This window comes from Oryctolagus cuniculus, chromosome 3 (assembly GCF_964237555.1).
Source record: "Oryctolagus cuniculus chromosome 3, mOryCun1.1, whole genome shotgun sequence".
NCBI lineage: Eukaryota > Metazoa > Chordata > Mammalia > Lagomorpha > Leporidae > Oryctolagus > Oryctolagus cuniculus.
This window is the reverse complement of record NC_091434.1, coordinates 184,757,159-184,782,583: the sequence shown is the minus strand read 5'-3', so window position 1 is coordinate 184,782,583 and position 25,425 is coordinate 184,757,159. Positions and strand designations below refer to the sequence as shown.

At 49.3% G+C, this 25,425-nt stretch overlaps 1 protein-coding gene across 7 annotated transcripts in view; it reads left to right on the top strand.

Annotated features, from left to right (window-relative positions):
• The window catches only part of IFT56 (intraflagellar transport 56), an 83,461-nt gene extending 65,959 nt beyond the window's left edge, over positions 1-17,502 (top strand). For 6 of the 7 annotated variants that reach the window (XM_008249290.4, XM_070071437.1, XM_017338039.3 and 3 more), the window contains 6 exons: positions 1,459-1,547; positions 1,974-2,057; positions 2,935-3,004; positions 4,854-4,960; positions 12,939-13,072; positions 15,314-17,502. In XM_008249290.4, the coding sequence (XP_008247512.1) occupies positions 1,459-1,547; positions 1,974-2,057; positions 2,935-3,004; positions 4,854-4,960; positions 12,939-13,072; positions 15,314-15,425 (596 nt within the window). In that variant the 3' untranslated portion in view covers positions 15,426-17,502. The remainder of the gene's footprint in view (positions 1-1,458; positions 1,548-1,973; positions 2,058-2,934; positions 3,005-4,853; positions 4,961-12,938; positions 13,073-15,313) is intronic. The other variant, XM_017338040.3, reaches the window with a different exon arrangement.
• The last annotated feature ends 7,923 nt before the right edge of the window (positions 17,503-25,425 follow it).

The following is a 25,425-nucleotide window of genomic DNA, read 5'->3' as shown; positions in this document are numbered from 1 at the left end:
AGCTGGATTCCTGATGCCCACATGGGAGACGTGTGCTGATCTCCTGGCTCTAGCCTCAGCCCAGCCTAGCCCTGGCATTGCCAGCATTTGGGGAGTAACTTGGCATATGGGTGCACTTGATCGCACTCTCTCTCTCTCTCCTTGTGTATCTTTCTGCCTCTCAAAAAGAAATTCTCATAAAATGTTTTTTAATATGAAAATCATGTTTAATTAAGTTTATATTTTCTCTTTTAAAAATTTTTATTTATTTATTTGGAAGGCACAGTTATAGAGAAGCAGCTTCCATCCACTGGTTCACTCCCCAAATGGCCACAGCAACTGGAGCTGGGCCGATCCAAAGCCAGGAGCCAGGAGCTTCCTCTGGGTTTCCCATGCAGGTGCAGGAGCCCAAGGACTTGGGCCGTTTTCTACTGCTTTCCCAGGCCATAGCAGAGAGCTGGATCAGAAGTGGAGCAACCGAGACTTGAACCGGCACCCACATGGGATGACAGCACTGCAGGTGGCAGCTTTACCTGCTACATCACAGCACCGGCCCCTTAAGTTTATATTTTTATGATGATTTCATACATAGTTTCAATCTTAGAAAGTACTTTCTTAACCACCACAGTTATATATTTGCCTGTACCTCTTACTAGTAGCCTTGTGGCTTTCTTCTTCTATTTTATCAGTCAGTATTCAGGGCAAGAAAGCACTGTGCTATGAAAAGGACTGGTAGCCCGTGTGAGCTGTGGGACCACCGGGAGCATTTGCGTGTGGCCATCTTCTGTTCTGATGGACAGTGTTCATGCTGAACAGAGAGATGTCTCACAAACACCGTTTATTGAATAATATTTTCTTTTCCCATTTTATTCATTCCTACAACAAAAATTTATTGAGGTGTTGGGGACACAGCAGGAGGGAAAGCAAACAAAACTCCCCATTCTTGTGGAGTTTACAGCCTTGTGGGGCAGACAGACTGGAGACATAATACATAAATAGATTACATGGTTTCTTACATTGTGATGAGTGCTATGGAGTCCTCTCTTCCTCACACAGGATCAGAATCAGATGGTTCCGTCACAGATTATTTCTCCATTTGATGCTGGAGGTGCTAGATTGTGTTAGACAAGTGATGATGGAGACCAAGCCGTGGTTATTTGAGTGTGCAGATGTTGGATTGGGATGAGAGAATCCAAGCCCTAGAAAATGACCTGGGGCGTACCATAGCAGTGTTCCTGTGGGGCATGTGTTCATCGTGAACCCTGGGAGTTAACCTCAGAGACCATATTGATCATTCTCAAGTGTTGTGACCTCCACTATCCTGAGGCTTTGCCCACTGAAGCAGTCTACAACTCCAGAACCTCAAAAGACATCCTGGAATGCACTCCTATTTCTAAATTTAAAAATAACTGAAATTTCTGCTGAAGAGGACGTTTGGTTTCATGAATGTGTGTGGTTTCTCTCCCCTTTCCATTTCAGACACTATACCAGGGCGGCAGTGCATGGCATCCTGCTTCTTCCTGCTTAAGCAATTTGATGATGTGTTGATTTACCTCAACTCATTTAAGGTCAGTATAGAATCATCTCTGCGGCTTTAAACACCAAACGCTAAATGTACTGTGTTAGAGAAGATAAGATATTCTTAGAAATGGACCTTTTCCTGTGGTGGCATTGACAGCATCAGTTAGTTCCTCAAGGTTATTATGTGGGGACTGACATGGCTGCGACGCCAGTGTCCCATGTGGACTCTGGTTCAAGTCCTGACTGGTCTAGTTCCTATCCAGTTCCCTGCTAAAGCTCCTGGGAAAGCAGTGGGAAATGGACCAAGTGCTTGGGTCCCTGCCACCCACGTGGGAGACCCTGGCTGCAGCCTGGCAAAAAAAAAAAAAATATATATATATATATATATATTATTGTGCTTAAATAGTATAACTGATAACTTTATATTTTATGTGTTAATGCTCAATGTGACCTCTTCTTGGGATGTTTTTCAGAGTTATTTCTATAATGATGACATCTTTAACTTTAATTATGCACAAGCCAAAGCTGCTACAGGCAATACCAGTGAAGGAGAAGAGGTGGGTCTACGCTGTGAAAGTATTTGAATGAGTCTATAAAAAAAAGCCTTATCTTCTCACAAGAAAAACAGTCAAGGGGAATGGATTATTAAAGATTCTTTTGTTTTTAGATTGCATTAAAAAGTACAAGGTAAAATGTGTCGAGTTTAGAGTCATATTAATGTTTTCCCTTTTTTGATAAATTTTGTAGAAGTATACCATATGTGCAGCTTGGTGGATCTTCAACATCTAAACACACCCATAAGATCAGGACTCAGATCAGGAGACATTGTCCTGTCCCTAGAAACCTCCTCCAGGACCACTGTCCTGACTTTGGACTGCATAGATTGCTTGTCTGAAGTGTTCAGAGTGACAATTTCAACAGTTTGTTGTTAGAGGTCAGATTACTCCACTTGTTATTCAAATTCTATTTATTATCTAATCCCCATTATGATTTCTTCTATGACTTGTGAGTTATTTAAAACTCATTATTCCACATTTCAACTATGTGCATTCCCTTTTCAGGTTATTTGTTTTGATTTCTAACTTAGTGTACTGTGGCCCTAGACTGGGGTCTCCGTGACTCCGTTCCTTTAAGATTGATTGAGACCTGCCTGTCGCCCTGTAGCTTGTGCATCATGTAGGTCATGTGGAGCTGAGAAGAGTGTGCATCCCACAGTTGTTCCCTTCTCGGCGCAGCTCTTCTGCTGTCTTTCCAGCTTTCTGTCCGCGTACAGTGCCGTTACTGAGAGAAGTGCATTACAGTCACCGTCACTGTGTCCTTAACAGCCGTGTGGTACCAGGGCCTCAAAGGCTGCGGGGTCATTGATCTAAGACCAGCTGAAAGTGGACGCCGTGATTGCAGACCACCCTCAGCCTGTCTCTGCTGTCCTTGCAGGTGTTCCTCCTCATCCAGAGTGAGAAGATGAAGAACGACTACGTCTACCTCAGCTGGTTGGCCCGGTGCTGTGAGTCGTGCTTCCGTGTCACGAGAAGAATCCTTCTTCTCCGTTGCATGACTTGTTTGGAAATGACTTTTAGCGTTTGCTAATCTTATTTGATATTTGTTCTGTAGAATCAGTGACCACTGGCGTTAGGGGCTTTAAGGCTGCCCAGGAAAGGTTGCCGTGTCAGTTTACCTTACAGCCTTGGCTCAGCACTCACTGGAAGGATTCCTTGTTCTTGCTTTAGCCCCTTCAAGTTGCTAGAGTCTCAGTTTGTGAGATGATATTATTAACATTAATTTTATCTTTTCAGCATACTTTAGGCCTGAAAAGTTATAAAATGTCAAAAAAATAAGTTTTTGTGTATTATATAACCTATAATCCCTGTCTCTCTCTCAGGTACTCACTATCTTCTTTTTCCTCTTTTTACTAAGCTTTTTTGTTTGAAAGATGGAGAGACAGATCTTCCATCCACAAATGTCCTCAATAGCTGGGGAACTAGGCCAGGCTGTAGCCAGGGACCCAAATCTCTATCCAGGTCTCTCACATGGGTGACAACGACCCAAGTACTTGAACTATCACCATTGCCTGGCAGGGTGTGCATTAGCAAGAAGCTAAATCAAGCACCAGCGCTGTGGCCCAGTGGGTTAAAACCCCAGCCTGCAGTGGCGGCATCCCATGTGGGCACTGGTTCTAGTTTGAACTGCTCCTCTTCCAATCTGCTCTCTGCTCTGCCTGGGAAAGAAATGGAAGATGGTCCACAACCTTGGGCCCCTGTACTCGTGTCAGAGACCCAGAAGCTCCTGGATCCTGGCTTTGGATCGGCTCAGCTCTGGCTTTTGCAGCCATCTGGGGAGTGAACCGGCAGATGGAAGAAGACTGACCATCTCTGTCTATGTCTTCACTTCTGTCTGTAACTCTGTCTTTCAAATAAATTTAAAAAATGACTTTTTTAAAAAAAAGCTAAATCAAAAGCAGAGGCAGGACTAGAACCCGAGGACTCCTATATACAGGATGCAGGCATCCCAGGTAGCTTCCTACCTGCTGTGCCAAACTCCCACCCCTGCTGGATTTCAGATGTTCGTGACGTTTTTGTACTTGCAGGAGGATTTTCACACTCAGATATTCTAAGTAAGGCTGAAATTGTGAGTGGGGTTGGACTGCATGAGTGATGGGCATCCTCTTTTAGCAGACAAGGCAAGTGGGGCCTGCTGGGAGCAGCTCAGTCTAAAAGACCTAAGCATGGGAGTCTCAACTGAGGGATTTTGAGTAAGGTCGAGTTCTGATAGGGAGTCAGTACGATGCGAACATTGCAGACTTGCCATCTGAGAGGTTTTCTACTATTATTTGTATATTTGGAATATGGAACCAAAAAGAACCAAATCTGTAGGATAAAAAGATACAGAAGTTGCTTCCTGGCGCTGGCCTTATGATATAGTGGGTAAAACCACTGCCTACTGTACCAGCATCCCATATGGGTACTGGTTTGTGTCCTGTCTGCTCCATTTCCCATCCAGCTCCCTGCTAATGGCCTGGGAAAAGCAGCAGAAGATGGTCCATGTGTTTGGGCCCCTGCTACCCACGAGGGAGACCAGATAAAGCTCCTGGCTCCTGGCTTTGGCCTGGCCCAGTCGAGGTCCTTGCAGCCATCTGGGGAGTGAACCAATGGATGGAAGATCTCTGTGTGTGTGTCTCTCCCTCACTCTCTGTAATTCTGACTTTCAAATAAATAAATAAATCTTGGGGCTGGCCTTGTGGCATAGCTCTGCCATTCAAATAAATAATAAAATAAATCTTTTTAAAAATAATAAATAAATCTTTAAAAAGTTGTTTTGTACATTTAAAAATCATGCATCACTGTTTCCTTTTGTAGATATCATGAATAAAAAGCCAAGACTAGCCTGGGAACTTTATCTCAAGATGGAAACCTCTAGCGAGTCCTTTAGTATCTTACAACTCATTGCTAATGACTGCTACAAGGTGAGTCTGAGTAAGACAAAAGGAACATTTCAGAAGACAAGTATCACACAGCTGCACTGGTGAACTGTTACAGAAACTGTTCTAGAAACCAAAAAGCCAGTGGTGGGAAGTTTGGCTTGTATTAGAAATGCCATCCTTTTTATGAATGAAGTGAGCTTGGAGATAGGCAGTATTTCAGTTTTATGTATAGATGAAATAATGATTGAAAGAATAGGTTTTAGATTTCCAATAGTAATGAATCTTCTTTTTAAAAAGATTTATTTATGTATTTGAAAGGCAGAGTTACAATGGGGTGGAGAGAGATGGAAATAAGTTTTCCGTCCACTGGTTCATTCCCCAGAGGGCCACAACAGCCAGAGCTGGGCCGATCTGAAGCCAGGAGCCTCCTCCAGGTCTCCCGTGTGTGCAGTGGACCATCCTCCACTGTTTCCCCAAGTGCATTAGCAGGGAAGCTGGTTTGGAAGTGGAGCAGCCGGGACTCGAGCTGGCACCCATATAGGATGCTGGCACCGCAGACAGCAGCTTTATCCACTAAGCCACAGTGCCAGTCCCCAAAGGTTATAAACCCTAAGGTAGCATATAGGTAGACATTTATCCAGTAGTTATGATCAACATTTAAGTAGGAATTGAAGCCCTGAAATGCAGCAAAACTGGTCAGGAAGCAAAGGGAGAAGAGCTGCCTTCCAAATCTCGAGGACTACTCAAGTGCAAGTGGTAGACAGGGGAGAGAAGCAGACAAGAGAATGCAAACAGTCAGCTGTGGTAGAGAACTGGTTTGTGTGAGAGACTGGGTGGCTGGCTGGATGTGTATGATGTGTGTGTATTAGTGTAGGGAATTGGAAAGGCAGGAATGAGGCAGAAATTTGGGGCCTTATCCTTTAGATTAAAAGTATCTGTAAACATTAGCCCTATATTGTATAATTTTCTATGTTTTTAAAGATTGATTTATCTATTTGAAAGGCAGAGTTACAGAGAGGAAGAGGCAGAGAGAGAGAGAGAGAGAGAGGTCTTCTATCTGCTGGTTCACTCCCCCCCAAATGGCCACAATGGCTGAAGCTGCGCCAACTGGGAACCAAGAGCCAGGAACCTCTTCTGGGTCTCCCATGTAGGTACAGGGGCCCAAGGACTTGGGCCGTCTTCTACTACTTTCCCAGGCCATAACAGAGAGCTGGATTGGAAGTGGAGTAAGGGCCAGTGCTGTGGCATAGTGGGTAAAGCCACTGTTTGCAGTGTGGTTCAAGTCCCGGCTGCTCCACTTCCCATCCAGCTCTCTGCTATGGCCTGGGAAAGCAGTAGAAGATGGCCCAAGTCCTTGGATCCCTGCACCTGTGTGAGAGACCTGGAAGAAGCTCCTGGCTCCTGGCTTCGGATCGGCACAGCTCCAGCTGTTGCAGCCATTTGGGGAGTGAACCAGCGGATGAAAGACCTGTCTCTCTCTCTCTCTGCCTCTCCTTCTCTCTGTGTAACTCTTTCAAATAAATAAACTTTAAAAAAAAAAAAAAAAAAAGGAAGAAAAATTGGAGCAGCCAGGGCTCGAACCAACATTCAATGGGATGCTGCCACTGCAGTTGGCGGCCTTACCCACTATGCCGCAGCACCAGCCCCAGTAATTTTCTGTTTTTGAAATACCTCTTCCTTGAGGGAGAGCTGACACACGTAGTGACCAACCAGTGTGAGTGGAGGGAGGGGCGTGTGTGGTGCGCTGGCCTGGCCACTCTGGAGCTGTGAAGAGCATGGGCATGTGAGAGACTTCGATGGACATGGCTCCCAGTGAGCCAGCAGGCAAACCCGAGTATCTGTAAGGCATCTGGGCCATGCTGCAGGGGCCGCCCAGGGCTGGCAGAGGCACCCCGCTGAGCAGCAGAGCCCTTGAAACTCCAAGGTCAGGGCAATGGGGGTCCGGAAGCCCTCTTCCCATGCGGGAGCAAGGCCTTGGGGTGCCTGACCAGGGTCTCAAGTTCTGGTGAGCAGTTGACGGGAGGTCAGGGCAGTTTTGGGTGGTATTGGAGTTTGAAGGACACAGGCTTGAGGTGTAGTGTTGGGGTGGTGGAGAGGGTCCAAGGGTTGATCTCTGAGCAGTGGGGTGAGCCTTGTGGATTCCAGGCTGAATGTAGACAAGGAGCTTTAGTTAAAGCCCAGATTTCCTGGGAGCTGGGAGTGATTGCCCAGGGTTGAGGTTACCTTCCAGGCACTAGGGCAGAGATTTTTTATTTTTTTTTGAGTAATGATTGATGGCCAGGGATGGAGGAGCAGAGTGGGCACTGACCTGGGCTGATCAGGAGTACTGCCAAGAGGAGTGAGGTGCCAGTTAACTCGGGGCATGAAGGAACCCCAGGGTCCTCCCTGTTGCTCCGAAAGCTGGGGTGGTTGTGTAGAACTGCCTGGGGAGCCTTGTGGGTCCTGTGCAGGGCCCTGAGTCCTTGTGCAGTGCACAGATGAAAGACTGGAAATGCTCACAGGGTCCCTGCTTCCCTTTGGGATCTGAGATTGCTGAGGGGTAGGCAGCTCAGGGGACTCAGTTGTCTTTTAGGCTGAAAGGGAAATTAACTTCTAGTTTCCTTCATCAGAAGTAAGAAAGTAGGCCCAGAGAGGTCAGGTGCTGACCCAAGGTAGTGAGACTGATTTTGAGGAGCCTAGGCCTCCAGAGGAGTGGAGTCTGAGGTTGCCTCCTGCCCTAGCGGACTGCGGGCTGCTGTGTTTGACCTCTGGGCCCCCTCCAGATGTGGAACATGAGAGGGCCATGTATTGGGTTGGGATTTATTTTGTTCAGGGTTTGGAAGTTCATAGGTTGGATGGTGGAAGCCCTGTTCCTGCTGGGGTCTGACACTGCCCCCCAGACCCTGGTCTTCCACTCTTGTTTATTAGGCTCTGAAGAGGAAGTTCCCAAGTGAATGGATCTGAAGGCTGTCTGTGCCCACCCTTTTCTTCCTAGTGTTTTCCAGGTTTAAGAAGACGCACAGTCGTTCCTGAAACAGCTGTGGCTCCAGTGTTACTGGCACCTGGTGGGGGGATTGGAGATGCATGAATGACACAGGTTACTGTGGGTGATTAGGAACAAGGAGGTCTGGAACACTCCTTCATTCCTGCGGCTTGGCTTTCTGCCTCTGAGCACTGGGTCAGGAAGGACCACTTTCACTTTTCTCTGCATAGACTGAGCTGATTCTTCCTTGGAATTTGCCAGTCCCCAACCCCTTGTCCTCAGTGGTACTGATGTCTCCTCTCTCCTGCTGCCACCTCAGTTCTGGGTAACCTCCAACCTGCGGACGCTTAGTTCCCAGACGCCGCAGATTTTTGCTGCCAGTGAGCCAATCTTGAAGTGCACCATGCTGTTTGATTTCATACATTGAACATTCTTGAAATGACAAAACTTGGGGACAGAGAACAAATTAGTGACAGCTGGAGGCTGGATATGGCAAGCAGAGGCTTGCATGTGATTATAGAGGTGACAGTGACAGCTGTGGCAGAGGAGGCTTGTGTGTCGTGGTGGTGGTGGTGGCCGTGTGAGGACAGAGGTGAGGGTGACATCTGTGGTAGAGGAGGCTTGTGTGTGGTGGTGATGGTGGTGGTGGTGGTGGCCATGTGAGGACAGAGGTGACAGTGACAGCTGTGGCAGAGGAGGCTTGTGTGTGTGTGTGGTGGTGGTAGTGGTGGTGGCTGTGTGAGGACAGAGGTGACAGTGACAGCTGTGGCAGAGGAGGCTTGTGTGTGTGGTGGTGGTGGTGGCTGTGTGAGGACAGAGGTGACAGTGACAGATGTGGTAGAGGAGGCTTGTGTGTGTGGTGGTGGTAGTGGTGGTGGTGGCCGTGTGAGGACAGAGGTGAGGGTGACATCTGTGGTAGAGGAGGCTTGTGTGTGGTGGTGGTGGTGGTGGTGGTGGTGGCCATGTGAGGACAGAGGTGACAGTGACAGCTGTGGCAGAGGAGGCTTGTGTGTGTGTGTGGTGGTGGTAGTGGTGGTGGCTGTGTGAGGACAGAGGTGACAGTGACAGCTGTGGTAGAGGAGGCTTGTGTGTGTGGTGGTGGTGGTGGTGGCGGCCGTGTGAGGACAGAGGTGACAGTGACATCTGTGGCAGAGGAGGCTTGTGTGTTGTGGTGGTGGTGGTGGCTGTGTGAGGACAGAGGTGACAGTGACATCTGTGTTAGAGGAGGCTTGTGTGTGTGTGTGTGGTGGTGGTGGTGGTGGCCGTGTGAGGACAGAGGTGACAGTGACGGCTGTGGTAGAGGCTTGTGTGTGTGGTGGTGGTGGTGGTGGTGGTGGTGGCTGTGTGAAGACAGAGGTGACAGTGACAGCTGTGGCAGAGGAGGCTTGTGTGTCGTGGTGGTGGTGGTGGTGGCTGTGTGAGGACAGAGGTGACAGTGACAGCTGTGGCAGAGGAGGCTTGTGTGTGTGTGTGGTGGTGGTGGTGGTGGTGGCCGTGTGAGGACAGAGGTGACAGTGACAGCTGTGGTAGAGGAGGCTTGTGTGGGTGGTGGTGGTGGTGGTGGTGGTGGCCGTGTGAGGACAGAGGTGACAGTGACAGCTGTGGTAGAGGAGGCTTGTGTGGGTGGTGGTGGTGGTGGTGGTGGTGGCCGTGTGAGGACAGAGGTGACAGTGACAGCTGTGGTAGAGGCTTGTGTGTGGTGGTGGTGGTGGTGGTGGTGGCCGTGTGAGGACAGAGGTGACAGTGACAGCTGTGGTAGAGGAGGCTTGTGTGGGTGGTGGTGGTGGTGGTGGTGGTGGCCGTGTGAGGACAGAGGTGACAGTGACAGCTGTGGTAGAGGAGGCTTGTGTGGGTGGTGGTGGTGGTGGTGGTGGTGGCCGTGTGAGGACAGAGGTGACAGTGACAGCTGTGGTAGAGGCTTGTGTGTGGTGGTGGTGGTGGTGGTGGTGGCCGTGTGAGGACAGAGGTGACAGTGACAGCTGTGGTAGAGGAGGCTTGTGTGGGTGGTGGTGGTGGTGGTGGTGGTGGCCGTGTGAGGACAGAGGTGACAGTGACAGCTGTGGTAGAGGAGGCTTGTGTGGGTGGTGGTGGTGGTGGTGGTGGTGGCCGTGTGAGGACAGAGGTGACAGTGACAGCTGTGGTAGAGGCTTGTGTGTGGTGGTGGTGGTGGTGGTGGTGGCCGTGTGAGGACAGAGGTGACAATGACATCTGTGGTTGTCGGGCTTCTGTGTCGTGGCTGCAGCTGTTGTGTGACTGCAGCTGGGATGGAGTGACAGAACTCATCAACACACACAGTCCCACTGTCAGTTTTCTGGATTTGGTCTTGTGCTGTTGTGCTATAGTGGCACAAGCTGTGACACGAGGGAAACTGAATGAAAGGTACACAGAACCTCTGTGTTGTCTCTGTAACGTCCTGTGAAGCTCTTTTTAAAAAGAAAAACTATTTCAAATGCAGAATGACAGACATCGTCCATCTTCTGTTTGCCCCCCCGCCCCCCGCCATGCCCACAATACCTGGGACTGGGCCAGGCCAAAGCCAGCAGCCAGGAATTCCGTCTGGGTCTCCAGTGTGGGTGGCAGGGACCCAGGTACTTGAGCCATCATCTGCTGCCTGTCAAGGAGCACGTTAGTAAGAAACTGGATCAGAAGCAGAGGCGGCTGGGGCCGACATTGTGTCATAACGGGTTAGGCTGCCGCCCTCCACTGCAGCATCCATGTGGGCACCTGTTTGAATCCCAGCTGCTCCACTTCTGATCTGGCTCCCTGTTGGTGAGCTGGGAAAGGCGGCTGAGGATGGCCCAGGTGCTTGGGCGTCTGTATCCTGGGAGAGACCCAGACAAGGCTCCTGGCCCTGTTCAGCTTGGCCCATTCCTGGCCCAAGATGGCCAGGATGGCCCACAGATGTCGCTGTCACCTCTGTCCTCACACAGCCATCACCACCACCACCACGACACAGCAGATCCAGCAGATCAAGGATCTCTCTGTAAGTCTGTCTTTCAAATAAATAAGATAAATCTTTACCAAAAAAAGGCAGCAGAGGCAGGACTCCATCACAGGCATTCCAGTATGGCTGCAGACATCCCAAAAGTGGCTGCTTAACCCACTGTATCACACTGCCCACCCCTGTGTAATTATTTCAAAATACAAATTTTTTTAATGAAACAGAGCTATACACAGCCATATAGATGAATCTTGCAATGTTGAGTCATAGATGGAAGACACAAAAATACTTACAGTAGCCATACAGATGAAGTTCAAAGATACAACCATATCCTGCCGCCCTCCCCCCATAATTAGAAACTTCCTGTCTGTTCCTTGTCTGGCTGCCCTGAGTAGGGTTCTCAGCCCTGTGCTGAAGAACAATGGCCGGCTATCTTGATATGCCTGGTACTGGAGGGATGCTTTCAACATTTCATCATTCAGTATTAGGTTTGTTGTACTATTTTGTAGCTCTCTTGATTGGTTAAGGAAATTCCTTCTTCAAGCAGTGAAGTTTTTCATAATTTAACTTGAATTTTATTAAATAGTTAGGCTCATTTTCTAAAACGGAACAAAAAGATCCATATATACATAGGATACATGTATACATGTATGCTGTAGAGAATGTGAAAGAACTGAGGACCATGGAAGGTGGAACAGTAGTTACCTCCTGGTGGGGAAGCAGTGACTGTGACTTGGAAGTGGCACACAGAGAGCTTTTGTGTCGCTCTGTGTCTGACCTGGGTGTGGGTACCCTGGTGTCCACAGTACAAGAGCACTGAGCTGCGTGGTGTAGACCTCATGTGTCTGACCTGGTTGTGGGAGCCCTGGTGTGCACAGTACGAGAACACTGAGCTGTGTGGTGTAGACCTCGTGTGTCTGACCTGGTTGTGGGAGCCCCGGTGTGCACAGTACGAGAGCACTGAGCTGCGTGGTGTAGACCTCGTGTGTCTGACCTGGGTGTGGGAGCCCCGGTGTGCACAGTACGAGAGCACTGAGCTGCGTGGTGTAGACCTCGTGTGTCTGACCTGGGTGTGGGAGCCCCGGTGTGCACAGTACGAGAGCACTGAGCTGCGTGGTGTAGACCTCGTGTGTCTGACCTGGGTGTGGGTACCCTGGTGTCCACAGTATGAGAACATAGCTGTGTGGTGTAGACCTCGTGTGTCTGACCTGGGTGTGGGTACCCTGGTGTCCACAGTATGAGAACATAGCTGTGTGGTGTAGACCTCGTGTGTCTGACCTGGGTGTGGGAGCCCTGGTGTGCACAGTACGAGAACACTGAGCTGCGTGGGTTTCATGCAACTCTGTGTGTGTGTGGAAAGCCATAGGTGAAGTCTAACCTTGAGTAAGAATACTTGTACCTGTGAGGTAGGCAGAGAGAAGCAGAGGACAAGTGACGATCTGAGTGTAATTTGTACTGAATGAGAACAGTTGTGTTTTTCCTGTGACATATAGAGTAAAGCTAAGAAGGCAATAGTGGTCTTAATGAAATTGCTAAAGGCTTAGGGAAATGATTGGTAGAAAAGAGAAGTAACTTAGAAATTAGTAACAGGTGCATGTGATTGCCAGTCAAGAAAACGCACGTCAAAGAAACCCAGTGGCTACAGCGAGTTCTTTGAGGCCACAGAAAGTACAGTCTGTTTAGGAGAGACAGAACCGCAGATCAGGGAAGACCACTTCCTGAGCTGAACAGGGTCAGATTAGCATAGCACAAATGATAGTGGTCCTTGGGCATGAAAAGTGACCGCTTGAACCACTGTCACCCGTTTATCCTCAGGATTAGAATACAGTTAGACAAACCACAAGTGTGTCAGAATCAGTACAACTGCACCATTATAGGGAAAGTGTTGCCCTATTGAAAACTGAATGAAGGTGGCTACTTTAAACCCAACCTATAACCAGACTGTGGTCTCCTTTGTATTGTTTCAACGAGGAACTGAACTTTATCTGATATGTTAGCTGAAAGTGTTGTCATTACCATGCACTTATTCCCTGCAGTTCGTTTTCCTTTATCTTTGTGTCTGGTTTCACCCTGTGCTCCTCTGACCATGTGTTACCACACTGCTTTCTTTTGTTCAGATGGGCCAGTTTTACTACTCAGCCAAAGCTTTTGATGTCCTGGAGAGGCTGGATCCCAACCCTGAATATTGGGAAGGCAAGAGGGGTGCCTGTGTGGGCATTTTCCAGATGATCTTAGCCGGGAGAGAACCCAAGTAAGTAAACAGTTGGGAGATTCTACCCCTAGGCATTTGCTTCCTTGTGAGGGAAAGTAATTCTTATTTATTTATTGGCAGGCAGAGTTAGACAGTGAGAGAGAGAGAGACAGGGAGAAAGGTCTTCCTTCAGTTGGTTCACCCCCCAAGTGGCTGCTGCGGCCAGCGCGCTGCACCAATCTGAAGCCAGGAGCCAGGTGCTTCCTTCTGGTCTCCCATGCGGGTGCAGGGCCCAAGCACTTGGGCCATCCTCCACTGCCCTCCCGGGCCACAGCAGAGAGCTGGACCGGAAGAGGAGCAACCGGGACAGAATCTAGCGCCCCACGTGGGACTAGATCCCGGGTTGCTGGTGCCGCAGGCAAGGATTAGCCTAGTGAGCTGCGGTGCCAGCTGAAAGTAATTCGTTCCTTGCATGATATCTTCTGAAAACTCAAGATCATGATGATTGAGAATGATGAAAAAATTAAGATGTTAAATAGTGCTCTTCTTTTTCAGATGTATTTATTTATTTGAAAGGCAGAGTTACAGAGAAAGAGGGAGGGAGAGACAGAAAGATCTTCCATTCTGTGGTTCAGTCCTCCCATGGCCCCAGTGCTGGAACTGGACCCATCTGAAGCCAGGAGCCAGGAGCTTCTTCCAGGTCCCCCATGTGCTTGCAGAGACCTTGCACTTGGGCGAGCCGCCGCTGCTTTCCCAGGGGCATTAGCTGGGCGCTAGATGGGAAGTGGGGCAGCTGGAACTTGAACCAGCGCCCGTACGGATGCCAGCATCGCAGCTAATGGCTTTACCTGCTATACCACAGCACCAGCCCCAAGATGTTCACCATTCTGTCTGGCCATTTTCCTCCAGAAAGGTTTTATTTTATGGAGTCAAATTACTCTAAAACTTTTTTTTGATATTAAGTATATTTTACAAATCTCAGGCGTAAGAGCAAGCTGTACCGTTGATGACAAATGAATATCATCTGCATCAGCGAAGTCTTTCTCCTCTGTTTTCTTAGTTGACGTGTTCTTGTCTTCCAGTGTAAGCTCAGGAATTAGGAATGGAGTGAATAGGGCTGGTATTGTTTTCCCCTTCTGCCGTCTCATCTTCCAGGAAATACTAACACATTAGAAAACATAGAGTTAAGGGGATGATAGCTCCATTTGAAACAAAAATTAAAACATTTAAAACTGAATTCAGTATTTTTTAAGATTTGTTTATTTATTTTGAAAGAGTTAGAGAGAGAAAGAATCTTCCATTTACTGGTTCACTTCCCAGATGGCCTAAATTCAATATTCGAAAAATACTGTCATTGAATTTATTTGTTACTGGTGTTTAAATAGGAAACATGATAATTTTTTAAGTAAATAATGCATCAAAAATTACTTACTGTGTTGTATCTACTTGTAGTACTCTAAGTTTCATTTGGGGGCCAGCGCTGTGGCGTTAACAGGTGAAGCTGCTACGTACGACGCCAGCATCCATCTGGGCACGAGTTCATGTCTCAGCTGCTCTGTTCTGATTCAGCTCCCTGCTGCTAGTCTGGAAAATGGCCCAAGTGTTCAGGTCCCTGCCACCCGTGTGGGAGACCCGGATGGAGCTCTTGGGCCCTGACTTTTGGGTTAGAAAATAGTTTCATTTGGTTAGGTGAAAAAGGCTGCCTGTAGGGAGATAGAGTAGAAATATAAGAAGACTCTGAGGGAGATGGAGCCATAGGCAGTCACCTGTAGCTCTGGTAAACAATAGGGGAGTTACTATTCATTTCTTAAAATGTAAGTATTAATTTTAATTAAGTTTAGATCACTTAACACATAAATGTTGGGCATTTGCCAAATCTTAGTCCTTAATGCTGTTTTCTTCTGTATTTATTAATATATAACTTTTTTTGAAGAAATCACCCATTCTTCCAGCTTTATAAAATTTTGAAAATGTTGTAGTGAAATCTTGCTTAAGGAGAACTGTAAGACGTACAAATTAAGTGATTTGTTGGCAATAGAGCTAAAATTTGAACTCAGTTTTCTGAACCCAGCTCGTTTTCATGCAGATAAGCCCAGAGAAGGGAGTATTTAGGTCGTCTCACAGAGGACAAGAAGGTGACAGTGTGCAGAGAGATGGCGGCAGGACTTGGGCTGGCGAGGACTTTAGAGCCTGCGTTGCACTGTGCCACTCTGAGGGCCGGGGAGGAGGCACGCTGGACGGACAGTGTGAGGAGCGCTCACGAGTTTGCTGACTCATTCTTCTTTGAAATCTCTTCCTCAGAGAGACCCTCCGAGAAGTCCTCCACTTACTGAGAAGCACAGGCAACACCCAAGTCGAGTACATCATCCGGATCATGAAGAAATGGGCCAAAGAAAACAGAGTGCCTGTCTGAAAGCCCCCGTCCCTGCAGGCCGCCTCCTTCCACTTCCCAGGAGCAAGGGGCGGGGCTCGGGCTGACTGACATTTGCCTTCCTTGCCTCTCCCATCTCAAGGTCAGTGAGTGACTTCCTAGACCCAGCTCCTGGCTGAACAGAGCACTAGTCTACAGCTGTGGCCTGTGTGGCCCTGCCAGCAATAAGACTTTGAGTTTATCCGGTGCCTTTCTCCCAGAGATACGCGGGATGCTCTTACGTAGGCCCCAACTATAAAGAGAACAGCTTTTTCCATGTTAGCGTCTCCTGATGTCTTCTCCTTGCCAGGTGACAAACTGTGATACCCAGGAGTCACCATCGTTCTGTCATCTTGCTCTTGGCCGTCCTGCACATTCTCTCATTGTAGTGGGAATCCCATAAAGGGTTCTGTGGCACGTTTCTGTGTCTCGGGGGGACAGAGGTTGCATGTAGCTGTGTGTTCAAGGGTGGCAGCAAGATCCTTTACCAAACTCTGCAGTCGTAGACACACCGCAGGCTTAGGGTTTCTGTCTCAGCAGCTGAACTGTTGACAGTAACAGCGTGGTGCAGGGGAGCCAGAGGAGACCAGAGCCTTTAGGGAATGAGTGAAGGAGCGAGGCACCTCTGCTGGTCAGGAAGTGGCGGCAGTCCCGCCTCCGTTCCCCGGGGCACTCAGAGAGCTTGTGGGAAAGTGGGATGAAAACCTGATGCAGAAACATCTTCAAATCCATGTAGTGCTTTCGTGATACACATTTTCCAGTAACTTGTGAAGACCTCGTATTTTAATAACCAGGCAGATTATGTTGTTAAAGGTCTCTCCCGAGTCAGCACCAGTTTTGCAAGTCGGCCTCCCAGGATCACACACGTGCAGTGTGGGTGTTTATAGATGAAAGGGTGAACCGTGAGTTGTGTGGAATCCTTTGAGGGACCCCCCAGTGGCAGACTCTGTCCTCAGAATCCAGCCCGTGTTCTGAGCTCTCCCCATGTTAGTCCACTCCACAGCCGAGTTTTCAGAAACCAGACCCACATCTTTTATATATCAGGTTTTTTGCTTCTTTAGTTTAAGGTGCCCATAGTTACAGGTCTAGAAAGTTCGGAGCCATCCCTGGCCAGCAGGGGATGGGTGGGAAGGGAACTGATGGAAAGCTGGGATTCCTGAGGCGCTTCGTTAGTTACTGCCCTTAGCCCCAGAATCCACTCGTGCTTAAGGAGGTGTATGGAGGAGGTGGGAACATGGGAGCCCTAAAGCCTCCGGGGAGAGGGTTAATGGCCAGAGGCAGGCTTGGGGCTCAGTGCTGCTCAGGGGAGTGCCCGCCTGCCTGGCCTCTGTCTCGCACCGTGTCCAGTCAGCTCGGAGCACGGGGAATCAGCTGGCCTGAATGACTACGTTATTGTTCGTATCGCCGAAGCTTCTCTGTTCCCTCGTTATGTCGGCCATAACTGGTTCTCAGCGTCTAGGGTACGAGGTACGTCCCATCTGGGAAGAACCTGCTACAGTTTTTTGTTGTTCTTATAATTCTTACCTCATTTGAAACAGTGGGAAACACAGTAGTGGAAAAGACAGATGAACTTCTCAGTAGCTTTTGGCAATGAAATTTGTCTTCCAGTGAACTGCTATGATTTTAAAATTTCCTATACTTGCAAAGCTTTTCCACTGATGGTGATTCATGTTTAAATGAGCTTTTATTGAATTGAGCACTAAAGTTTTTCCCTTACATTTTCCTGTCTTTTGGGAGAAAATATTCCAAAAATAGCAGAATTTTAGACTAATTTTTAAAAGTTTTTAATCTATAGAATTGAGCCAAAATAAAAAAAAAAAAAAACAATAAAAACTAGCTTAAAGAAAAGTACCATCCAATGTTGTTATTAAGGATAGCTGCTTGTCTTAGACACAGCTTGGGGGAGAGGGAGGCCCAGGCTCCAGAATGGGGTGTAACCTGTGCGCTCTGTAGCAGCAGTGTGCTGTGTATAGTCCTGTACATTACATGCACATGGGAAAGAGCCTTCCACAGCTATTTTTGTACTTCGATTACTACGTTCCATTGTATTCAAATTAAAGTTTGTTTTGTTTTTGTTGGAGTTTGCTCTTGTGTGTGATGACTGCGTGACCTGGGAGTCTCCTTTCGTACCGTACCCAGCCCTTGGGCGCACAAGTTACCCCACAAGGACAGAGTCTCGTGCCGCATCCTGCTAGCTTTGGCTCTTTGCTGAGCCGCTGCAACTTCAGAAGTTGTGCAGGAGTTTGTGGGCTGCTGGGAGACGGCCCCCAGGCACTTCCGGCTGGCCTGGCCTCTGTGGGTAGACGCAGCTAGCAGACTGCACCCTGGAATCTGCAGGAGGTGGGGGTGCAGGCACAGCACGCGCTGCAGGCCCCCTGGAATGATGCACTGCTGGACAGCCGGGCAAAGTGCTGTGGCCCACCCAGGTTAAGAACAGGCCCCAGGGGCTCCCTGCGGACGGCCTGAGTGCTTGAGCTCCTGCACCTGCGAGGGAGACCTGGATGCAGTTCCTGGCCATTTGGGGAGTTGAACAGTGTGTGCAAGACAGACTCACTCAGTCTCTCTAACCCCCCCTCCCCCGTCTCTCTCCCTACCTCCATCTCTTTCTCCCCTCCCTCTCAGTTTCTTTCTAATTAACTCTTCCAAATAAATAAAATCTTTTTTTTTTTTTTTTGACAGGCAGAGTGGACAGTGAGAGAGAGAGAAAGGTCTTCCTTTGCCATTGGTTCACCCTCCAATGGCTGCTGAGGCTGGTGTGCCGCGCTGATCCAATGGCAGGAGCCAGGTACTTCTCCTGGTCTCCCATGGGGTGCAGGGCCCAAGCACTTGGGCCATCCTCCACTGCACTCCCTGGCCACAGCAGAGAGCTGGCCTGGAAGAGGGGCAACCGGGACGGAATCCGGCGCCCCGACCAGGACTAGAACCTGGTGTGCCGGCGCCGCTAGGCGGAGGATTAGCCTATTGAGCTGCGGTGCCGGACCATAAATAAAATCTTAAAAAAAAAAATAATAATAAGGCCGGCCCGCACTGTGTGGGTGGTCCTGATCCAAACCGCACCCCTCGGTCCTGGCCTCAAATACTGGGGGTGGTGCCACTTCCTGGTGGTGAACAGGAAGGGCAGAGCCACAGTCCTGTCCAAGCGTGCGGGCTCTGGGCCTGCAAGGACGCTGGCCTCCACCTCTGAGTGGGAGCCCAGCCTGTTCTAAAGACTGATATATGAGTCTAGATTAGTCACAAGTCACTGTTGGTCAGATTCGAGCTCCATTATGCAGGATATTTGGCGGGGTCACCAGATTGTTAGTAGAAAACTGGGCAGCCCAGAATTTGAAAAAGAAGAGCTTGCAGGTATAAAGACCAAGCCTACCTGGATAGAGCAGAGTGCAGTGTCGGACAGTGCCTCCGCCTCTGCCCAGGCAGCCAGCAGCTGGGGTCCCGCAGGCGGCAGCGCCCACGCTGGCCCCTCGCAGGAGAAGCTGTGGGAGGGAGGCTTTGCTGTGGCGGGGCAGGGCCAGTCCCGGCTGGGCTGGAGCCGCGTCCTGCTGGGTTAGTTCCGCTGTTTGTTGACCAACTAGCAAACAGTTGTATGGCCACTGGGCGGTCTAACAGCTCCCGTGTGGCAAGTTGCCGAGTGCTTGTTCACCGAATAACTAGGTAGTAACTGGCAGAGCGAGGGACTCGCGCGCCCTGACCACACTGCGGGCCCCCACCGAATGCCTGTTTTCCTGGGTGCTGAGCTCATGCCAGGAGCCTGGGATGCACGGTCCTGGCTCTTGAGGAACTCAGGCTGAGAGGGACAGAGAACTGAGAGATGAGAAGGCAGTGAGATCGTCCGCATCCACGCGGATGGAGCGCCCTCCCTCGTCTGGGAGAAGCGGTCAGTAAATCTCGAAGGCTGCGCGCTAGGAAGATGTCCAGGTCCCTGCCTGCGTGTGGCTCACACAGCATGCGTCCGAGTGCACAAACCAAGGCACTGCTTTCGTCTTCCCGTGGCTTGGGACACTTGAGAAGCTGCAAGCGAGGGGCAGGCATTTGGCTCAGCTTTAAGCTGCTCCTTGCGACACCGGTATGCCGGGCTCACGTTCCACCTCGGTTCCAGTTCCAGCTTCCTGCTAACGTGCATCCCGGAGGCAGCAGGAGGTGATGGATCAACTCCTGAGGTCTCTGCTGTGAGTTCTGGGCTCCTGGCTTCAGCCAGGAGTGAACCAGTGCTGCAATATCCCTCTATGTCTTTCTCTGTGTGTCTGCTTTTCAGATAAAATGAAGACAAATAAATTGTTAAAAACATTTTAAGTTGCAAGCAAGAAAGTAATGTATCATTACAGTAGTAGATACTTTTAGAAAAATTTTATGTATACAAAGGGAGCAAATGTCATGTATTTCATATATATAATTTTGAGAACATGATACTGCCCACCCTCCCTCCTCTTTCCTTTTTTGTTTTAATTTATGCAATGACATACTTTTTTAAAAAAGATTTATTTATTTATTTGAAAGGCAGAGTTACACAGAGAGAGGAGACGCAGAGAGAGAAGGGTGGGGGGGTCTTCCATCTGCTGGTTCACTCCCCAGTTGGCCGCAATGGCCGGAGCTGCACCGATCTGAAGCCAGGAGCCAGGAGCCAGGAGCTCCTTCCGGGTCTCCTACATGAGTGCAGGGGCCCAAGGACTTGGGCCATCTTCCACTGCTTTCTTGGGCCATCCGCAAGGAGCTGGATTGGAAGAGGAGCAGCCGGGACTCGAACCGGCACCAGCACTGCACACGGATGGGATGCTTGACCTAGTACGCCGCAGCGTGGCCCCAGTCCTGTATGCTTTCTAACGGCTTGTGATTTAGGAGCGCACATATTCAAGCTGCTCACTGTGACCTGGGTGAGTAGCAGTCTTCTGTCTCTCCTCTTCATCCCCTGAAATACTTGTACAGTGACATTTACACGTACTGTATAATAGCGCTCAAACAGAGTGCCTGCCTGGTTAGAGGTCTCGGCACAGTAGAGCAGGAGCCTCGTGGAGTGACTGTAACCGTGACTCCAGACTTCAGAAAACCAGAGTACATGACAGGGCACCAAAATGCCCAGTGTAGACTGTCAGCTTTAAGTGTGTGTGCCCAGTTCCTGCATTTGTGAGCATCAGTCCCGTTCTCGGAATGAAGCCTGAATGCCAGCGACACCTCGTGGCTGCTCTGGTGGCTAAAGCCGAGGAGAGGAGAGAAGTGGCCATCCACCCTCAGGCTGACCTTCATGGGTGACAGCTCACACACCTCAGCACCCCCTAGGCCAACCTCAGGTGAGGGCAATGGGCGAAAATGGTGGCTGCATTTTATCTCATTTGTTTAGCATATTTTTGTACAGTCCTGTTTTTATTTGGCTACTTATTATCCCATTGTATTCCAGAAAGGATTTGAGATAAATTACCAAAAAGGGCGGGAGGGTATCAATAGCTACAGGGGCTTTAAGAATAAAGGAAGCCAAAATAAAGTTAGTACATGGAGATGTAGATCCTAATTAGTAAAGATGGACCAGAAATTCACCTTCCAGCTTCCTAGCAACCACAGCAAAGGGTGAAACACGCAGCACGCGGATTCGTAGTCTCTCTGTGAATGGACTCCCGGAGGTCGGGGGAAGGTGACTTTGTATCCTCGGATCTTTGTGAGTTTCTGAATTAGATTTTCTGCACTAGAATTATATATAACTATAGGCTTAACTGTTTTTTAAAGACAATCAGTTGTTCTAAATACGACATGTCTTGCCTGCTGAAAGATGCGTGGACAGGTAAGTACTTGCCTTCTGTTGCAGGATTCCGTGTGAACGTGGGGTCAGTTGTGCTGCCCGGTGCCGGCCGTGATGGTCGCGCTGAGACCCGTCATTCGAGTGTGAAAGGCTGTCAGCAATTAGGGTGGGAATGTAGGCAACAGCCGTGTAAGTAACAGATTGAAGGGTGCTGTGAAAGCAGTGAAGTACTGGCACAGTAGCTTGGACTTCTCCTGAGGACGTTCCCAGGGCCAGAAGCCTGGAGGAGGTTAAATAAAAAAGGCCACGTGGGAGAAGTGAGCCTTGGGCTGCAGCCTGAAATCCAGCATTGAATAGGCGGAAAGTAAGTACATCACCTCTTAGGAAGGCAGCCACGTAAGTGAAGCGTGAGTGATAGTTGTGGATGCTTAATCTGAATTCCGCCTGCATCTAGTTTCATGTGGAGAGTATATGACCTTTCTCGTAGGTCTCTCACGTGGTGACTCAGCAGTTCCATTCTCAGGTGCGTGCCCGAGAGACACTGCTGTTGGCAGCAGTGGATGAGTAAGCTGGGGTAAAGTCGCCATGGAGTGTTCCAGAGGAGAGGCCTCTTGCGACAAGGTAGATGAATCTTATAAACTACTGAAATATACATATAAACTCAAAGACAGAAAGATGAACACAGAAGTCAGGGTGGTGTGTGTGTGCGGAGGGGTGTTCAGTGGTTAAGACCCCCACGTATCACTCGGAGTGCCTGGGCTCCAAGCCAGTTCCGGCTCCTGACTCCAGTTTCCTGCTGTGAACCCCAGGAGGCAGAGGGAATGGCTCTCCTTCACGGGCACTCAGGGAGTGAGCCGGTGGATGGGCGTTGTGTCTGTCTGTCTTTTCCTCTCTCTCTCTCTTTGCTTCTCAAATAAATACTAAAGAAAACTCAGGGTGGTAGTTAGCAAGAGGAGGAGGCAGGGGCTGGGCCAGGGAGGACACACAGATAAACATGTTCTTGTCAGTTTTTATGTGGGCGTGAATCTCAGGGTGATTCCTTAAAATGCTAAATAAGTGTACTACCAAAGATAAACTGTTTAAATAAGAGAACCCAGGAGAGGCATTTGGTGTTACAGTTAGGTCGTCACTCAGGACACCCTCATCCACATCAGCGTCTGGTGAGTCCCAGCTCCTCCACTTCCAAACCAGCCTCCTGCTCTCCACCTGGGAGGCGGTGGGTGACAGCTCAAGTGGCCCAGACCTGGTTGTTGCAGGCATCTGGGGAGTGAACCAGTAGACACAAGATACCTATCTGTCTGTCTCTGTCTATGCCTTTCTCATAAATCAAAAATAAATACATGGGACCGGCACCGTGGCTCACTAGGTTAATCCTCCGCCTGCAGCACTGGCATCCCACGTGGGCATCGGGTTCTGGTCCCGGTTGCCCCTCTTCCAGTCTGGCTCTCTGCTGTGGCCTGGGAGTGCAGTGGAGGATGGCCCAAGTGCTTGGGCCCCTGCACCCACATGGGAGACCAGGAGGAAGCACCTGGCTCCTGGCTTCGGATTGGCGCAGTGCGCCAGCTGTAGTGGCCATTCTGGGGGTGAACCAACCGAAAAGGAAGACCTTTCTCTCTGTCTCTCTCACTCACTGTCTAACTCTGCCTGTCCAAAACAAAACAAAACAAAACAAAACCCTAAGAATTAAAAAGAAATGAAAGAGGACCAATGGTGAGAATGTATCTTGAACCAAAGATTATGGCCTGTGCAATCGTGTGTAACTGAAGTGAAACAAAACAAAACACAGAAGTGTATGCCAGGAAGGCAATGCGCCCGTGTGCAAACATCCATATTCAAGCGGTAGAACTAGGCAGTTACACATTCCTTCTTTCTGCTTTTTCCAGTTTTTTGTTTTGTTTGTTTGTTTGTTTGTTTGTTTGTTTTTGACAAGCAGAGTTCCACAGTGAGAGAGAGAGAGAGTGCGGGTACAGGGACCCAAGCACTTGGGCCATCCTCCACTGCCTTCCCGGGCCACAGCAGAGAGCTGGACTGCAAGAGGAGCAATCAGGACTAGAACCTGGTGCCCCGACCGTGGCTAGAACCCGGGGTGCTGGTGCCGCAGGCGGAGGATTAGCCTAGTGAGCCGCAGCGCCAGCCATGCTTTTTCCAATTTTTCTACAATGAGTATGAATTACTTGTATTTTCAGAAAACTACCTTTAAAATAAACCTAAAATCTTTTTCAAATGGAAGAAATGTGCTTGAGTCCAGCCGTGGACCCCTGCTCTCTGCCAGTGCGGATGTGGGAAGCAGCAGATCTCAAGCGGTGAGGGGTCTGCCACCCGTGTGGCAGTTTTCGCCCAACAGGACAATCTCTTCATATCACCCAGCGCCCAGTCTTCATTTGCAATCCCCCCACGTGCTCTCCAGTGGTTTACTGGAATTAGCTGTTGGATCCCTTGCTGTTATATTTTTAATGGACAGCAAGAACTGAACCCAGGCACTCTGCTGTGGGATCCAGGCATGTTAACTTCAAGGTCTCTCTCAGGACCCTCCGTGCTGTTGCCTGGAGTGGCTGTACTTGTAATGGAGTTGCTTTAAGAAGATTTATTTAGGGGCCGGCGCCATGGCACATAGGTTGATCCTCTGCCTGCATCACTGGCATCCCATATGGGTGCCGATTTGAGTCCTGGCTGCTCTACTTCTGATCCAGCTCTCTGCTATGGCCTGGGAAAGCAGTGGAAGATGGCCCAAGTCCTTGGGCCCTTGCACCCGCGTGAGAGACAAAAATTTATTTTAAATTTTTTTTCTTTATTTATTTGAAAAACCATGTTAGAGAGAGGGAGAGAGAGATCTTCCATCTGCTGGGTCACTCCCCAGATGGCTGCCACTCCATCCAGGTCTTCATGAGGATGCAGGGTCCCAAGGACTTGAGCCATCTGCTGCTGCTTCCCCAGGAGCGTTCGCAGGGAGCTGGAATGAAGTGGAGCAGCTGGGACTCAAACCTGTGCTCATATATGATGCAGGCGTCTTGGGCAGTGGCTAAAGCCACCAGGCCACCATGCCGGCCCCTAGTAATGGATCTTGTTGTGCCCACCTTGTGAAGCCATCTCTGTAGCCACCCTTGTGAACTTGCAACGCAACCCTGTGCTCTCTGGTCGCTTCCTTGCTCTGTGACGTTGTTTTCTCCGGCTCCTATTGTCCCTTTTCTTTTTCTTTTTTTAAAGATTTATTTATTTATTTGAAAGTCAGAGAAGGAGATGGAGAGAGAGAGAGAGAGAGAGAGAGAGAGAGAGAGAGAGAGAGAGAGAGGTCTTCCATCCGCTGGTTCACTCCCCAAATGGCTGCAATGGCCAGAGCCGGGCTGATCAAAACCAGGAGCCAGGAGCTTCTTCCAGGTCTCCCACGTGGGTGCAGGGGCCCAAGCACTTGGCCATCCTCTGCTGTTTTCCCAGGCCATGGCAGAGAGCTGGATCGGAAGTGGAGCAGCGGGACCAGAACCAGCACCCATGTGGGATGCCGGCACTACAGGCGGCAGCTTGACCGCTGCGCCACAGCACAGGCCCCCGTTGTTGGTTTTCTGTCACAAATGTGGAGTCATTCATTCTGAGGAAATGCAAGGGTTCCTGCTGCATTTCAGATGTTTCTTACATCTACCCTTCCTTCTCTCACTAAAGCCCTTGCACATAGGAATCCGTGCCCCAGGTAAGAACTGAACATTGTTGTGTGAACAGATGTGAAGAGGTAGCCAAGCCCGTGAGAAATTTAAGACATGCAACTCCGAATGTTTCACTTATCAGTTGGTCAAATATTAAAGCTTAGAAAATGACAGGGTGGGAAGGAAGCCATCACGCACCAATCGTGAAATGGTGAATAGTTTCAGGCTGTGTCCCTTACCTGAAATGCCTGGGACCACAAGTGTTTTCAGTCTCCCACATTCTGGAATATTTGCCTGTACTTAATAAGAAATACTAGGGAGAGGACCTGGATCTACCAAGACACTCATTTATGTCTTACATGTACTAGGGGCTCCGAGAAGTTCACAAAACACTTGCGTTACTAAGCTCTTGGAGGTTCCCTCATGCGCCTTGTAGGCACCCGTGTTTGCTGCGACCATCGAGTGAAGTAGCCGTGGAATTTTCCACCGTGTCGTGAGGGCTCTCGACTTCGCATTTTCACATCGAGGGTGCTCTACCTGTACTAGCTTTGCTCAGGATGCAGCTTGGCGAGTGTTTCAGTGTAGATGTTCTTTGATCTGTCATTTCCAGTTGTAACTGGAAACTTGCTTAAAGACGTGCACA